Source organism: Bos taurus, chromosome 13 (genome assembly GCF_002263795.3).
Source record: "Bos taurus isolate L1 Dominette 01449 registration number 42190680 breed Hereford chromosome 13, ARS-UCD2.0, whole genome shotgun sequence".
NCBI classification, from domain to species: domain Eukaryota; kingdom Metazoa; phylum Chordata; class Mammalia; order Artiodactyla; family Bovidae; genus Bos; species Bos taurus.
In genome coordinates this window covers 30,331,879-30,348,673 of record NC_037340.1, presented here as the reverse complement: position 1 = coordinate 30,348,673, position 16,795 = coordinate 30,331,879, and the positions used below count along the sequence as shown (strand labels likewise).

At 37.1% G+C, this 16,795-nt stretch overlaps 1 protein-coding gene across 3 annotated transcripts in view; it reads left to right on the top strand.

The window, feature by feature from the left end:
* The window catches only part of MINDY3 (MINDY lysine 48 deubiquitinase 3), an 80,379-nt gene that overhangs the window by 51,212 nt on the left and 12,372 nt on the right, over nucleotides 1-16,795 (top strand). For all 3 annotated transcript variants that reach the window (XM_015473997.3, NM_001076107.1, XM_059892718.1), the window contains one exon: nucleotides 14,441-14,513. In XM_015473997.3, the coding sequence (XP_015329483.1) occupies nucleotides 14,441-14,513 (73 nt within the window). The remainder of the gene's footprint in view (nucleotides 1-14,440; nucleotides 14,514-16,795) is intronic.

Here is a 16,795-nt window from a genome sequence, read left to right as displayed (position 1 = left end):
GCCAAGCTGCTTCCCAGTGACTATACCATTTTACATTCCTACCAGCAGTAAACAAGGGTTCCCAGTTCTCCACATCTTTGCCAACACTTGTTCAGTTCAGTCACTCAGTCGTGTCCGACTCTTTGCGACCCCATGAACTGCAGCACGCCAGGCCTCCCTATCCATCACCAACTCCCGGAGTTCACCCAGACTCAGGTCCATAGAATCAGTGATGCCATCCAGCCATCTCATCCTCTGTTGTCCTCTTCTCCTCCTGCCCCCAATCCCTCCCAGCATCCGAGTCTTTTCCAACGAGTCAACTCTTCGCATGAGGTGGCCAAAGTACTGGAGTTTCAGCTTTAGCATCATTCCTTCCAAAGAAATCCCAGGGCTGATCTCCTTCAGAATGGACTGGTTGGATCTCCTTGCAGTCCAAGGGACTCTCAAGGATCTTCTCCGACACCACAGTTCAAAAGCATCAATTCTTCAGCGCTCAGTCTTCTTCACAGTCCAACTCTGACATCCATACATGACCACTGGAAAAACCATAGCCTTGACTAGACGGACCGTTGTTGGTAAAGTAATGTCTCTGCTTTTGAATATGCTATCTAGGTTGGTCATAACTTTCCTTCCAAGGAGTAAGCGTCTTTTAATTTCATGGCTGCAGTCACCATCTGCAGTATTTTGGAGCCCCCAAAAATAAAGTCTGACACTGTTTCCACTGTTTCCCCATCTATTTGCCATGAAGTGATGGGACTAGATGCCATAATCTTTGTTTTCTGAATGTTGAGCTTTAAGCCAAGTTTTTCACTCTCCTCTTTCACTTTCATCAAGAGGCTTTTTAGTTCCTCTTCACTTTCTGCCATAAGGGTGGTGTCATCTGCATATCTGAGGTTATTGATATTTCTCCTGGCAATCTTGATTCCAGCTTGTGCTTCTTCCAGTCCAGTGTTTCTCATGATGTACTCTGCATATAAGTTAAATAAGCAGGGTGACAATATACAGCCTTGACGAACTCCTTTTCCTATTTGGAACCAGTCTGTTGTTCCATGTCCAGTTCTAACTGTTGCTTCCTGACCTGCATACAAATTTCTCAAGAGGCAGGTCAGGTGGTCTGGTATTCCCATCTCTTTCCAAATTTTCCACAGTTTATTGTGATCCACACAGTCAAAGGCTTTGGCATAGTCAATAAAGCAGAAATAGATGCTTTTCTGGAACTCTCTTGCTTTTTCCGTGATCCAGCGGATGTTGGCAATTTGATCTCTGGTTCCTCTGCCTTTTCTAAAACCAGCTTGAACATCAGGAAGTTCACGGTTCACATATTGCTGAAGCCTGGCTTGGAGCCAACACTTGTTACTGTCCCATTATTAGTATTGCCATCCTAGTGGGCATTAAGTAGTTGTTGTGGCTTGATTTACATTTTCCTAATGACTGATGATGTTGATCATCTTTTTATATGCTCTTTGGCCATTTGTATATCTTCTTTGAGGAACTGTCTGTTCATGTCCCTTGCCTGATTTTGAATTCGGCTGTTTGTCTTTTTATTAAACTGTAAGATTTTTAATATTTTCTGGTCACTAGGCATATAACATATATTTTACTTACTTGTTTTAGGTATTATCTCACTAGTAAGCTCAATGATGGCAGAATTCGTGTCCACTTTGTCTCTTCCTGTTTCTAGCACCTAGAACAATGCTCTATAGATTTTTGTTAAACAGATGAAGATATAAATTAGCAGAATACACTGAAGATTTATTTCACATTGTGATATAACCATGTTGGTACTTGATAAAGGGGGAAAATGGAGCTGCATATGCTAAGTTGTCTTTTATCATAAGAATTCAATAGATCCCTAAGCTTGAAATCAAGAAATAACTGTTAATGCTTGCAGTATCCTATATGGAGACAAAAATAGAAGAACTTACTTTTTTCTTTGGCCTGATCAACTTAAATACACACACATACATACACAGATTCTTTCTCCAGATGAGTGAATAAAGAAACTTCTTTGAGTATTCATAAATAATCATTTAAAAATCTGTCTTCATGGTTTGAGGATGGATGAGAAAATTGTTTCTATTCAGTGAAATAACTTTCTTTTTGAGATGAACAGTATATTTTTAGGACTCACATCCATACATTACTGCTGGAAAAACCATAGCCTTGACTAGACAGACCTTTGTTGGCAAAGTAATGTCTCTGCTTTTTAATATGCTGTCTAGGTTGGTCATAACTTTCCTTCCAAGGAGTAAGCATCTTTTAATTTCATGGTTGCAGTCACCATCTGCAGTGATTTTGGAGCCCCCCAAAATAAAGTCAACCACTGTTTCCACTGTTTCCCCATCTATTTGCCATGAAGTAATGGGACCAGATTCCATGATTTTAGTTTTCTGAATGTTGAGCTTTAAGCCAAGTTTTTCACTCTCCTCTTTCACTTTCATCAAGAGGCTCTTTAGTTCTTCTTTGCTTTCTGCCATAAGGGTGGTATCATCTGCATATCTGAGGTTATTGATATTTCTCCCGGCAATCTTGATTCCAGCTTGTGCTTCTTCCAGTCCAACGTTTCTCATGATGTACTCTGCATATAAGTTAAATAAGCAGGGTGACAATATACAGCCTTGACGAACTCCTTTTCCTATTTGGAACCAGTCTGTTGTTCCATGTCCAGTTCTAACTGTTGCTTCCTGACCTGCATACGGGTTTCTGAAGAGGCAGGTCAGGTGGTCTGGTATTCCCATCTCTTTCAGAATTTTCCACAGTTTATTGTGATCCACACAGTCAAAGCCTTTGGCAGAGTCAGTACAGCAGAAATAGATGTTTTTCTGGAATTTTCTTGTTTTTTCTTCTCTTTAATTATCAGTTTTCCCTTTGACTCATTAACTTCCTTTTTTACATTTGGTGGTCTCAGATTAAAATTATTTGGCTCACTTTCATATTTTCTTCTTGAATTGGAACTAATTATGGAGCTAATTTTCAATGCGGATTCAAGATGGTGCTCTAAATTTGACAATATGATACTTTAATAGTATTAGAATTATATCTATAAAAGGATAGACAAATAAATTTAGTGGTTTTGTTTTCATTGTGCATTTAAATCTCTGGGATGGAAGCTGCTGATTCAACATAAAAATAGTTGGAACCTACCTGTGACATCTAGCTTCATCTTCAGAAGATCAGTGACTAATTTCCTTGATAATCCATTTCCAACTTTCTTTTGAAGCCAGGAAGATGAGTTTTACATTCCTTTTTGCTCTCTTTTATGGTTTTAAAAGGACTCCTTGTATACTGTGTAGAGTGTTGCCTTTGACCTTTCCTATGATAAAACAGGTTTCCTTTTAGATAAGTACACATGAAAACACATCTCTGTTTAAATGCAAAGTATATGGAGAAACTGAATTTAATGCAAAAGAGAAACAAAACATTGAATTGTTCCTGCATGAGCTGACTCTTTTTACAGAGGTATCTGTTACTGGGAATCAAGATAGAATTCTTTATACAGAGCATGCTCTTTTTGTGTTCTTACTCTTTGGTGTAACATTAGCAGGACTACTGCAGTTACATGTTAGAACTTTTTTTAGGGCGTTCAAAAGTTGAACCATTCTACTTTATCATGAATATATTCCTGTACGTGTATTAACACAGTTTTAAGGAAAAGAAGCAAAATGAAGCTTTATAGATTTTATCATAAAGAAAATTAACTTCTATGTATCTTTCATTACTGATAAAAGTCTTAGAACTTGGAATATAATTAGATTCACAGTTGGGCATTTTGTAATACGGTTTTCCTATGTATTAATACGGTTTAGTCATCCCATCCATTTATCCTAAGTAAATTTTAGAGTTTTGTGCATTTGTTTAAATTTCATGCCTTATTTGCCTCAGAAAGGAAAATGGATTTAAGAGCTAAAATATTACTGTTTGTAGTTTAAATCATAATTGTCATATTTTTGTATTTTTTATGAATTTTTTTCTATTGTCTCAGTCATGTCCATGATATCATGCAGTGTACTGAAACTAGTAAACTCTTTCCATTTGAATTTGTGTCTTGTAGCTTTTTGTTACATTAGAACCCAGATCATTGTCCATACAAGATATGGTATTGCTGATATATGCCTACAGGCATTCTGTTATGAGTAAAGTCTATGAGTTTTTGTTTAGAATCAGCATTGATAAGTCCATACCTCTACCTGTCCGTCTAGAATTGATGAAAATAATTGTGGCAAATAGAGTGGGTTGCAGAAAAGGCCTTATAGCATATATTTAATGTATGATGAAAGTGAAATTGAAGGTGGCTCAGTCATGTTGCCTCTTTGCGACCCCAGGGAACTATATGGTCAGCATCTTGTGTGCACTCCTCATTCAGGCCTCGGTGCAACCCTGTGAAATAAGTACTGGTTTCATCTACATTTTAGAGTCTGGGACCAGTGAGAAATAACACCTCCTGGCTAAAGCCTGAATTCTGTTCACTGAGCTTTTAAATACTTCTGTCCCTTAGGAAAGCAAATTATGATACTAGGGTGAACTAGAGACTGAAAGAGGGGAGAGGTGTGTGCAGAGGAGATGGCACTAGAATTAAAGGATGTAATGGAAACGGCAACCCCCTCCAGTGTTCTTGCCTGGAGAATCCCAGGGACAGGGGAGCCTGGTGGGCTGTTGTCTCTGGGCTCGCACAGAGTCGGACATGACTGAAGCGACTTGGCAGCAGCAATGTATATTAGACTGAGACGAAATGAGGAATGCACTCTAGGCTTGGGAAAAGAGGAAGCAGAAAGAGATGTGGGATGTGAAGCTCTGTGCTGTATTTGGAGAATAATAGTCGGTTCATGATGGCTGAACTATATTCATTGTGCTAAGAGATAAGATGGAAGCAAAAATTGGGATTAGATACAGCACCAACTGGTATAATCATTTCTCCTCTGACATCTCACTGTACTCTGCTTATCTTGATAAGCTATGCATGCTTATCTTGATATGAAAGGCTAACCATGCCTGTTCATGGAAGTGGAACAACCTTCGTAAGAACTTTCTCTCTGAAGCTGTGATGAAACTTACAGAGTATTAGAAGTTGAGTACTGTCAGTATTTTTCACAGTTAAACCTTGTTTAAAATAGTAGAAAAGGAAGGAGGCTGTGGGAGGATCTAGGGTCAGGGATGTCCCTTACTTTGCACTTATACTAATCCAGGACTACGAAGTTTAAATGACCAGTGTAGTGTTGTGTGGACTATAGTTTCAGTCATCTTTCTAGGCTTCTGTTTTCACAGGAAACATAGGAAGTGTATATATGTGTATGGAGATTCCTTCTGTGCAGCTTATGTGGCTAAAATTCACGTCCATGGGTAGCACGGAGGAATAGAAGAGGAAGAAGCAGGTCAAGGATGAACAGGACGAGCAGATATTATACATGTGACATAAACTAAAACCTCAGCTAGAATGTTAGGGTTTAATTCCTTTTGCCAGCTTCCTGAAGTCACAACCAATCCTAAAGTTTGAGCAGTTCACACAGCAGTATTCAAGACGGGTGGGGTGGGGCAGTGAGAACAGTCACCCCAGGCCAGAGCAGGCATTTGGCCACTGAAATCGTCTAGAACTGCCTGCATATGACAAGGATAAAGAGCAATTTGACCAAGTCCATTTTATTATGTTTAAACTCTGCGGCCAGTGTCCCCTCTTTTTGCTGTGCTGAGGCACACTCTAACCTTCTCCCCGGACACACGCCCCGAAGCTTCTCTTAATTTGCAGGGTGGCCACACGTGTCCCGCAGGTGCCTGCCTCCTGCTGTGAGGACTTCGCACGGCCACAGGTGGCCCTCACAGCTTCTTCCAGGAGCTGGCAGGATGTCACTTATGCTTCTGTTTCTTTGGCCAGCAATGGCACCTAACCAAACCGTGATGGCAGTGGGGCTCAGGAGTAGACCCCTGCCACAGAGAGGTACTACAGAGCCCATGACAACAAGCAGTGATTATACTCACAGGAAAGTGCAAGGAATTGACATCAACTGCACTGTCTTATCACCCTGGGCTACTGTGGGGCCAGGTAATGTCACAGAGTTTCAGTTTGTTTAAAGGATATAAAGAGTCTTAGCCTAGAAATGAGGAATTTTTGACCATCAGATTGATTTTTGTTATAATATGAACATCTACCATTTTAAAAAAAGCCAGATAATCATTTTTCTTGAATTTTGTAGGTATCCATGTGCCTAGAGAGTAACAGCTCGTGTTCGCGGTTTTCTTCATGACATACAGTGGTTAAAGGGGCAAAGAGCTTTTCTTGGCCCAGTTCTTCAGAGTAAACAAGAGAGAAGGTTATTCTAGATGTCCAGAAGAGCAGGACACCTTAGGCCTGAGGGATGAATTCTTTGGCATAAAGCAGTGGAGAAGGCTAGAGGGATCCCTGCAGTGAGTGGTCCAGTCATAGCGATAGGGAGGAAAAGAATCCAACCGGTGTTAATATGAATCATCATAAGGATTTCAGCGCATCATATTGAAGACTTTCCTTCCATTGCCTGGTCTTGTTTACACATTTAGAGTTTTATGTTTCTGTGCAGAAAGAATCTTGAAAGGCTTTGCTTGTGTTATTTTCTACTCTGACTTCGCTGACACAGCACAGGTCAGCACACAGCAGTGAGCTGTTGTGGGGTAACTGGGACTGCTGCATATTCGAGCAATCATGGAAGAGTAAGAAAAAAGGCCACTGTCCTACCTACTTTAAAGAGCATTAAAAAATATATATTTATTTATTTACTGGGCTGCCTTGGGTCTTGGTTGTGGCAGGCAGGATCTTTTGTTGTCATTGTGCAGTGTATGGGCTCAGTAGTTGCTCTGCCGCATATGGGATCTTAGTTCCCTGACCAGGGATTGAATCTGAGTCCTCTTCATTGGAATGCGGTTTCTTAAACACTGGAGCACCAGGGAATTCCCTACTTGAGAGCATTTGATAACTGATTTAAAATCTTATTTCTTAGTGGTTCCCAAAGTATTTTCCTTAAGTAGTTAATGAGCAAAGTCAATATGGAACATATAATAAAGTGATTTTTAAAGCAAAATTTTACTTAAAGTCTAAAGAGTAATTATATCCCAGTTAGCTTTGTGTGTGTGTGTGTGTGTGTGTGTGTGTGTGTGTGTGGAAAGACTCCTCATAGCACTATAAAATGTTGTCTGCAAGCTAGAATGTAATTTATATGTGCATGATCATTCCTGAAAATAGATAAGGTTCTCAGGGGTTCTTTGATTACTCATGACAACAGATTGCTCTTGATAATGATGAAAGGTATAATAAATAAGCTTTAAAGACCTTTCTGGTAATGAGCTACATATTAACATCTAGCTAACACACTGAACACGGGCCTTCCTTATATTTCCGTAGGTATTTTAGAAGCATAGCTAATGTTACAACATTTTAAAAGGTTTATGGTGGATAGACAGAGCTACACGAAAAAGAGATATTCATTTCATGACTCTAGGATATTGGATAGTCCCATTACACCTCAGGGTTTTGTTTTGTTTTTTTTTTTTTTTCCATCTTCTCTTATAGTACTTTGCCAGTTAAGGAAAGGTGGATGAAGCCAGATAACTTTAAAAGCTATATTGTTTAGCAGTCTCTGTTGACCAGTAAATTGGCTGAGAAGGAGGTGTTTGCTATAACATTCCTGTGATTAAAGCATCCGATTATATTTAACTAGTGTAGAATACTACTTTTAAAATAAAATTAATGTTGATGATAAATCAGAATTTAGAAGTATTGCTAATTAAAATATTTGACTCCCAGGTTTAGATTCTTTTGTGGGAGTACCTTAAAGAGTTTTGGATGCAGTATATACTGAAATTTTCTCCTAAGTACTGCAACTGGGGAAGAAAAAAAAATGCTTACAGTTGTCCTTGCTGCCTTAGATAATTTGGAATTACATCGTTGGAATCTATTTATTTGCAACTCGGTAGTTTCTTGAGGATGGGGGATATGTGAGTTTGAATTTTATTTTAGAAAGTAATTTTAAGAGGATTTTAATAAAATTCACGGAACATATTTTTCTTTCTTCCATTAGATTGTGATGTCTTTATCTCATCTAATAGGCTTGACAGGTATTCAAAACATTATGGGTATGTAGGTAGTTATATGGGGAAAATATGTTAAATATGTAGTCTAAAAACTATTGCCACATTTAAGTCTTAGATATAGAAAATCTAAGGGTAGGATTCTCTTCATATTGTTCTTCACATTTATACAGTTTTTACATGAGTTCTATTTTATATTATCCTTTCTAATTAAATCATTTCCTTTATGTGCAATGAAAAAAATTTGGCAGTTATATCTCACTAAAATATCTTGTCTTAAGGTTGAAAAGGACCCTTTCTCAATTAATGAAATTCTACACTTGCTGTTCAAACTTGCTGTGCAGATATGAAATAGATGTAATATTACGATATCGCCAAAATTACTACATGGGCCATCCTACTCCAGGTCTTACACAGGGAACCTTGTTTAGAAGTGTTGAAGTTAAATAAATTGGTAAAAATGAGTGTTGGAATTTGTAATTTTAAACCAAATTAGAAAGTTACAAGTTTGGAGTTCAGCATGAAGCACTTTAATGGGAATAGAAGGTGGTTTTGTAACTTGTCCTGATTTCATATATAAACATTTAAACATAAATTTAAACAAGCTTTAACTAAGAGATCTTTTTCTACAGTAATCTAAAAAGCATTGTAAACACTCAAAATAAGCAAGCCAACAATCAATTTAGAAGACTGTTTTTAATTTATGGATGAAAACTTTTGGAATGTTTGCCTTAGAATTTATTGTAATCTTTTGTGGTTTTGGTAGGGGGACTTCGTGTTTTTCTTTTCCCCTCTGTGATACAAACACATCTTAAAATCAGTGATATGAGTTAAGAACAATTAATTCCTAAGGAGTATGGCAGATTAGCTATTAGTATATTACTGAAACCAAAGGAGCAAAACAAGATTTTTTTTCTCTTAATTATTCAAGACACAGTTTGCTTCACTAGTAATGACAGTTATAGTTGATGGTTTTATTATATGGAACCCGACCACAACCACTGGGTTGTATTTTAAGAGGAAAAAGGAATTTCTGTTTTGGTAGTTTACTTCTGAGGGTTTTTCGTTGTCTCCTCATAGTGTTTTGAGATACTTGTTTTAACTTTTAAACGTCAAACAAGAAGTTCTCTAAATTCCTTTTTGGAAATACTCCATCCTGACATCTTTGCTATAATCTCCTTTCACCTGTTACCATATTTTGCCTGGCAGACTCTCCAGCTTTGGTCTCCTTTAGTCCTCATCGCCTTCTTCTGCTGGCCTGTGAGAGGCCTACGACTGGCACCCACTGGGTGGCATAGTGTTAAGACAGCCAGTGCTCCACTTGGGTTTTTAACCATCTCCTCCAAACTGCATGTGTATTCTTCCATCAGAGCGGATTCCCCTGCCTAACCACTCCCTGTCTCTCACAGTTCTCCATCCTGTTCAGCTCTTTCAGCAGTTTCCCTGGGCTGTGCTCATTCACATGGTTTCTGCCTTTGATGATTCCATTCCGGCTAGTGAGAATTTCCTACCCTCTTTTCTGTTTCACATGAGAGCCAAAGTACCTTCTTTGTAAAATTTATTAAGGTGATTAAGACATCATTATATCCCCAGATATGTCAAAAGAAGGCATGTTTACTACATCTTAGAGCATTGAGGGGGAAAAATATAATATATTCTCTAAATCATGGGTTGGTAAACTATGGCTCACAGGCTAAGTCAAGCCCTACACCTATTTTGTGAAATATTTATTGGAACACAACCAGGTGCTCTTGTTTATGTATTATATTATCTTGCTGTTATGCATTATTTTGCTACCTTATGGCCTGTGAAGCCTAAAATATTTACGGTCTGGCCCATCACAGAAAAAAATTGCCAACCCTCACTCCAAATGAACACTTGTTAAACCAGAGTACACCAGAACTTTGCCCAGGCTTCATCTGATATTTCTATATTAGGCCATCACTGTTCAAACAAGAATTAAGTACACGTTTTCTGAAGCCTAAATTGTTTATATGTTTATAACCGGAGGCAAGAGATCAGCAGTGAATGTTTTTGTTAGTCTATTTTAATTTTCTTTTTTTTTACATAAGCATAGTATTTATTTATTTGTAGCACTTGAAACTTAAAGATGAGACATCAAGTAGTTAATAAATTCTTTTCATACTCCCTTATTTTCTGAAATCTTTAATGTCAGAGAATTTGATGCCAACCTTTTCCTCAGGCTAGAACTGGAATCTTCCTTGTTCCCCAAACTTTATAAACGGTGGCAATTTCCCAAAACTTCACTTTGTAGGAAGATTTAAAAGATGCTTCATTTATATTCTCTGCCACCTCTTCCCCGCAAAAGATTCTTTTTGTTTGTTTTTTACCAAGAAAAACATTATGCCCGTTCCTTCTACTTAGATCACAGTTTTAATTAATATTTAGAAATTTTGAAGTAATGTGTTAAAACTCATTTCGAGCTCTGCCTCATCACTTACTAGAAACAAAGGTTGAAATGCAACAGGTGGTGAGTAGGAAGAATGACTTTATCTTCATCTTGTGCTTCCAAACCCTCCCCTTTGCATAAGAGCTCATCTACAGCTGTATACCTTTTCCTTCACCAGCGTTTCAGTGACTTTGCTCCTCCACAGATTCCAACATGTGTTCTCAAGGGGACAATTGAAAAAGAAAGGAGAGTTGGAAACAGTTTCTACATGTAGAAACGTTTGCAATTAAGGTTTGGGAGTGGTAAAGGAAGCTAAGTAATAATAATAACAATAGTCTCAATGCTATTAAACGCTCCCTAAATCTGAGAACCCACACTACAATCCTGGCCTTGATACAAAGGTGATTGTAGAGCTAAGGCTGTACTGGTGATGTATTAGAGAAAGGAAAGCATTTTAAGAAATACTGTTCAGACTAGGTTAAATGAACAAATTTAACCCAAGAATCGGGTAGTATCTGTAGTACCAAACTACAGTGCCTTTTTCCTTTGGCTCAATGATCCTGCTCTGGAACTCTGTCCTACAGATACAACTGTTCATGTCCTATAGATATGACTGTTCACGTATGAAATCACATGTTCCAGTGTATTTGGTACAGCAGTGGTTATGGTAAAATGTTACACACAATCCAAGTATCCAGCAGTAAAGGACTGGATCATAAAATCAGAAAGGCGTTGAAAGTTCAGCCAGATGAAAGCATGGCCCTTGACATGTGTATTAATGATACTGAAAATGCAGGAAAAGGAGACCCTAAAAGTTGGTATCAAGGGATGGTAAAAGGGAAATAATTGTACATTACCAGATCTACATTATAAAGTAACAGATTTTTTAAAATTATTTTATCATTTAATACATTAAAACTGTGTAGGGGCTTGTATATATTGCCTTGTTTTGACTCCCATACCCATTTGATACCTACTCCCCATTGAATGGAACATACTATTAAGGTGCTCAAACATGGTCAGGTGAGAACTACTCTAACTGACCCTGAAGAGTTTATTCCTTCATCTTTGAGATAAGGGCAAGATGATTAGGACAAAAGTTATTTAGTGCATTTCTTTAAAATTTGTTTCCATGGAGAAATAGCAATTTAAATTCTATTTAACATTTATATCCCACTTTTTTTAAAAATTGAAGAATAGTTGATTTACAGTGTTGTATTTCTGCTGTACAGCAAAGTGATTCAGTTATACAAATATATATACTCTTTTTCATATTCTCTTCCATTGTGGTTTGTTACAGGATACTGTATATAGTTCCCTGTGCTGTACAGTAGACCATGTTGATTAGCTATTTTATATATAGTTATTTGTATGTACTAATCCCAGGCTCCTAATTTATCCCTCCCCCATCCCCTCCCTGCTTTGGTAATCATAGGTTTGTTTTCTGTGTGAGTCTGTTTCCATTTTATAAATAAGTTCATTTTTTTATATTTTAGATTGCACATGTAATTGATATCATACAGTATTTGACTTTCTGGTGTATTTCACTTAGTATGATACTCTCTAGGTCAGTCTGTGTTGCTGCACATGGCTTGATTTTATTCTTTTTTGTGGCTGAGTAATATCCGTGTATGTGTATACCACATCTTTATTTCTTTCATGTCTTAGCTATTCAGATAGTGCTGCTGTGAACACAGGGGTGCATTTATCCTTTTGAACCATGGTTTTCTCCAGATATCTGCCCAGGAGTGGGATTGCTAAATCATATGGTAGTTCTATGTTTAGCTTTTAAAAGAATCTCCATACTGTTCTCCATAGTGGCTGTACCAATGTACATTCCCACCAACAGTGTACAACCGTTCCCTTTTCTGTGCACCCTCTCTAGCATTTGTTATTTGTAGACTTTTTAATGATGTGGCCATTCTGACCTTTGTGAGGTGATACCTCATTGTAGTTTTGATTTATTTATTTTTTGAATTGTATGAGGTATTTGGATATTTTGGAAATTAAGCCCTTGTCAATTGCATCATTTGCAAATATTTTCTCCCATTCTTCAGGATGTCTTTTTACTTTGTTTATGGTTTCCTTTGCTGTGCAAAAACTTAAGAGTTTGATTAGGTCCCATTTGTTTATTTTTACTTTTATTTCTATTGCCTTGGGAGACTGACCGAAGAAAACATTGCTACAATTTATGTCAGAGTGTTTTGCCTATGATCTCTTCTAGGAGTTTTATGGTGTCATGTTTTATATTTAAGTCATTAAGCCATTTTGAGTTTGTGTGTGGTATTGAGGTGAGTATTCTAAGTTCACTGATTTATATGTGGCTGTAAATCAAGTGTGTGGGTTTATTTCTGGACTCTGTTCCATTGATCCATATGTCTGTTTTTGTACCAGTACCATGCTATTTTGATTACTGTAGCTGTGTAGTATTGTCTGAAGTCTGGCAGGGTTATGTCTCCAGCTTTGTTCTTTTTTCTCAGGATTGCTTTGGCAGTTCTGGTCTTTAATGGTTCCGTATACATTTTAGGATTCTTTGTTCTAGTTCTGTAAAAAAATGTCATAAGTAATTTGATAGGGATTGCTTTAAATCTGTAGATTGCTTTGGGTAATATAGAGATTTTAATAATAATTCTTTCAACCCAGGAGCATGGGATGTCTTTCTGTCTCATTAAGTCATTTCCAAATTCCTTCATCAGTGTTTTATAGTTCTCACCATATGAGTCTTTCACTTCTTTGGCCAGGTTCATTCCTAAGTATTTTATTACTTTTGATGCGATTTTAAAAGGGATTTTTTTTGTACTTTTTGATATTTCATTGTTAGTGTAAAGAACTGTAACAGATTTCTGTATATTAATTTTGTATCCTGCTATATTATTGGTTATTTATCAGTTCTAGAAGTTTTTATATGAAATCTTTAGGATTTTCTACATATATGTCATCTGCATATAATGAAAATTTTACTTCCCTTTTATTTTGAATCCCTTTATTTTTCTTGTTCAATTGCTGTGGCTAGGACTTTCAATACTATGTTGATTAGAAGAGCTGAGAGTGGACATCCTGGTCTTGTTTCAGATTTTAGTGGGAAAGCTTTCAGCTTTTCACCATTGAGTTTTATGTTGGCTGAGGATTTGTCATAAATAGCATTTGTCATGTTGAGATATGTTCCCTTTATACCTACTCCTCAAAAAGGAATCAAGATGGTAAAAAGAGAAGCTTGGGAAACTTGCTCTCTGATAAGGTTTGTCTGAATGAACATAATTATAGGCAGATGCTTGGACCAGATATATGAATAGGGGAAAACAACTAGAGCCTATATTCTAGTTTCATGTTGGTTAAGTGTAGAATTTCATAATGGTTAAAATATGTGGAGTAAAGCTTTGTGAAGAGTCCAGGATAACATTGAATTTTATGCTTATTTTTGGTAAGTTGTGGCTTACTTTTAAAGAAATTCATCATGATAGAGAATAAGTTTTATAGGGGGAAAAAACCTGCCTTTTGGATATTTCCTTTAATAAAAGTTAAAATTCTGAACATGCTGAAGTTGTTATTGATCTGTCCCTAGGTCGTTGATATAACATGCTTTCTAAAGTAAAAAATTTCAAATGAATTCTTATGTAATTGTTGTCATATCTCTGGATTTAATTTTTAGATATTTGAAAACTAGAGTATATTTTGTTATTTTTCATTGGCTATTACTATACAACAAAAAATGTCATTAATTTTTAGAGATTCAGTTTTATAGTAATTACTTATGCAATATTAGACTTTTTCAAGAGTTATATAAAACTTTATATGTCATTCTTACAGCAGTTCTCTGTGAAGTATTGCCATTTTTCAGAGGTAAAGTTAAGGCCCAGAGAGTCATACAGCTATGATACAAATATTAACATAACTCACAGTATTTTGATTCCAAATGTCTTCATTTCTCTAGCCTTGTATTTATTTTGTTTTTAGTGTCATGATATTGCAGCTTGTTGATAGCATGTTTTTTTATGTTTTCAGGATATGGCTTTAGTTGCCCCTGAGGCTCCTTCAGAACAAGCCAGAAGAGTTTTTCAAACTTATGATCCAGAAGGTAAAAGATTTTATTTTTTACTAACATTGTTTTATATCTTTATATATTTGAAATACATTGATCCTTTCCTGAGTTTTATTTTTAAAGAGTTGTTGGATTACTGAATGAAATCTATCTTGGACTAGTTGAAAGTTTTAAATAAGAAACAGTGGAAATGAGAACCAAAAAAAGTGATCATCATATTCTCACAAGGAAGGGTTTTGTTTCACATGGTACTTAAGTATGGTTACTTGAATCTTGACTTCTGATGGTGTTAAACAGGGAAAAATACTACTTTTGAATTAAACTTTCTTAGCAGTTTTCAAATAAGCAGTACAGTATGATTAATTCTAGTCACCATGCTGTATATCACATCCCATGACTCATATTATAACTGAAGGTTGTACCTCTGACATCTTTTACTCCTTTCACCTACTCCCCCACCCCTTGCCTCTAGCAACCACCAATTTGTTCCTGTATCTGTGAGCTCAGTCTTGTTTAGATTCCACATATAATTGGGATAATATGGTATTTGTCTTTGTCTGATTTACTTCACTTTAGCATAATGCCCTCAAGTTCCAACCATGTTGAGGCAAATAGAAAGAGTTCCTTCCTTTTTTATTGGCTGAATAATACTCCATTTAGTGTATAGACCACATTTTCTTCATCCATTCATCCACTGATGGACATTTGGAGTGTTTCAGTATCTTGGGTTGTAAACAGTGCAGCATTGAACGTGAAGATGCATCTCAAGTAGTGTTTTCTCTTCCTTCAAATAAATACCCAGAAGTGGAATTGCTGGATGATGTGGTAGTTCTTTCTCTTTTTAACTTTCTGAGAAACCTCCATACTGTACTCCATAGTGGCTGTACATCCCCACTAACAGTGCACAGGGGTTCCCTTTTCTCCACGTCCTCTCGAACACCTGCTGTTTCTTATTGTGACTTTGATTTGCATTTCCCTGACAACTAGTGGGTGTTGAGTACGGTTTCATGTACCTGTTGTATATAATCAGTATATCTTCATAGGAAAATGTGCATTCAGAGCCTCTGCCTCTATTTTAATCATAGTGTTTGGGGTTTCTGTATTGAGTTCTGTGAGTTCTTCACATATTTTGTATAGTAACCCTTTATCAGATGTGAGATTTGCAAATATATTCTCCCATTCAGTAGGTTGCCTTTTCATTTTCCTTTGTTACACAGAAGCTTTTTAGTTTGATACAGTCCACTTGTTTATTTTTGCTTTTGTTGTCACATCCAAAAAAATCAATGCCAAGAGTGTCGTGGAGCTTACCACCTGTGTTTTCTAACAAGTTTTAAGGTTTCTGGTCTTACAGTCAAGTCTTAACTCAAAGTGGATCAAATTATGTGTGTGGTGTAAGACAAGTGGTCCAGTTTTCACAGTACCACTTGTTGAAGAGACTGGTCTTTATTCATTGTATATCATAACTCCTGTGCTGTAAGTTAATTGTCTATTTATGTGTAGGTTTATGTCTGGACTCTGTTTGTTCCATTGATCTGTGTGGCTGTTTTAGGTGAGCACCTAAAAACAGGGCAGGGCACCCAGGGGTAGACCTTCTGGGAGGAGATACCGGAGCAGCACTGATGAAGACGGTAGGAGACCATTGCAGCAGGGGCTGCATGTGCCCCGCCCCAACTGCTGGGGAGGCCTGCATGGGTTTTCCTTTTCCCCCAGGTGGTGAACTTCCTCCCAGGGCAGCCCTCCTGGTGTCAGGCTGCTCTTGGCTGGGGGATACTTCTTAAAAGTGGTGTACTTTTCTACACCACTATCCTCAATGTATCTTGGAACACCATGGGGTTTTTCCTTCTGCTTCATAGCCCAGTGCTATCCTCGGACTGTTTTGTTCAGTTTGTAGTTGTTTGTTGTTTTGTTGGGTTTTTGTGTGGGAGACATGAGTTGGGGTCTCCAAGCCTCCATCTTGCTGATATCACTCCCCAGAATATTTCTGTGTAATACTGTGGAAGAAAATACAGAAGAAGAAAAACAAACTTTATGATTTGTTTTTGAGCCAGATCTTAGCTTCTCTACCACACTAACAAAGGTTGTTTTGAAAAGTTCATAGATAGATAGATATCACTCTGTTGTCCACTGTATCATTGTTAACTAGGTGGTTTTGATCACCTTTGGTTAGGTGATGGTCACAACTAACTGAGTTTTCCAGGATAACCTTAAAACTGAGTTGTGCCTTCTATTCCCTTGTAAATTACCATGTAGGAACCTACGTTGTTGGATTAGTCCTTATCAACTGATGAATGCAGTTATTTTTATAAATTCATTTTCTT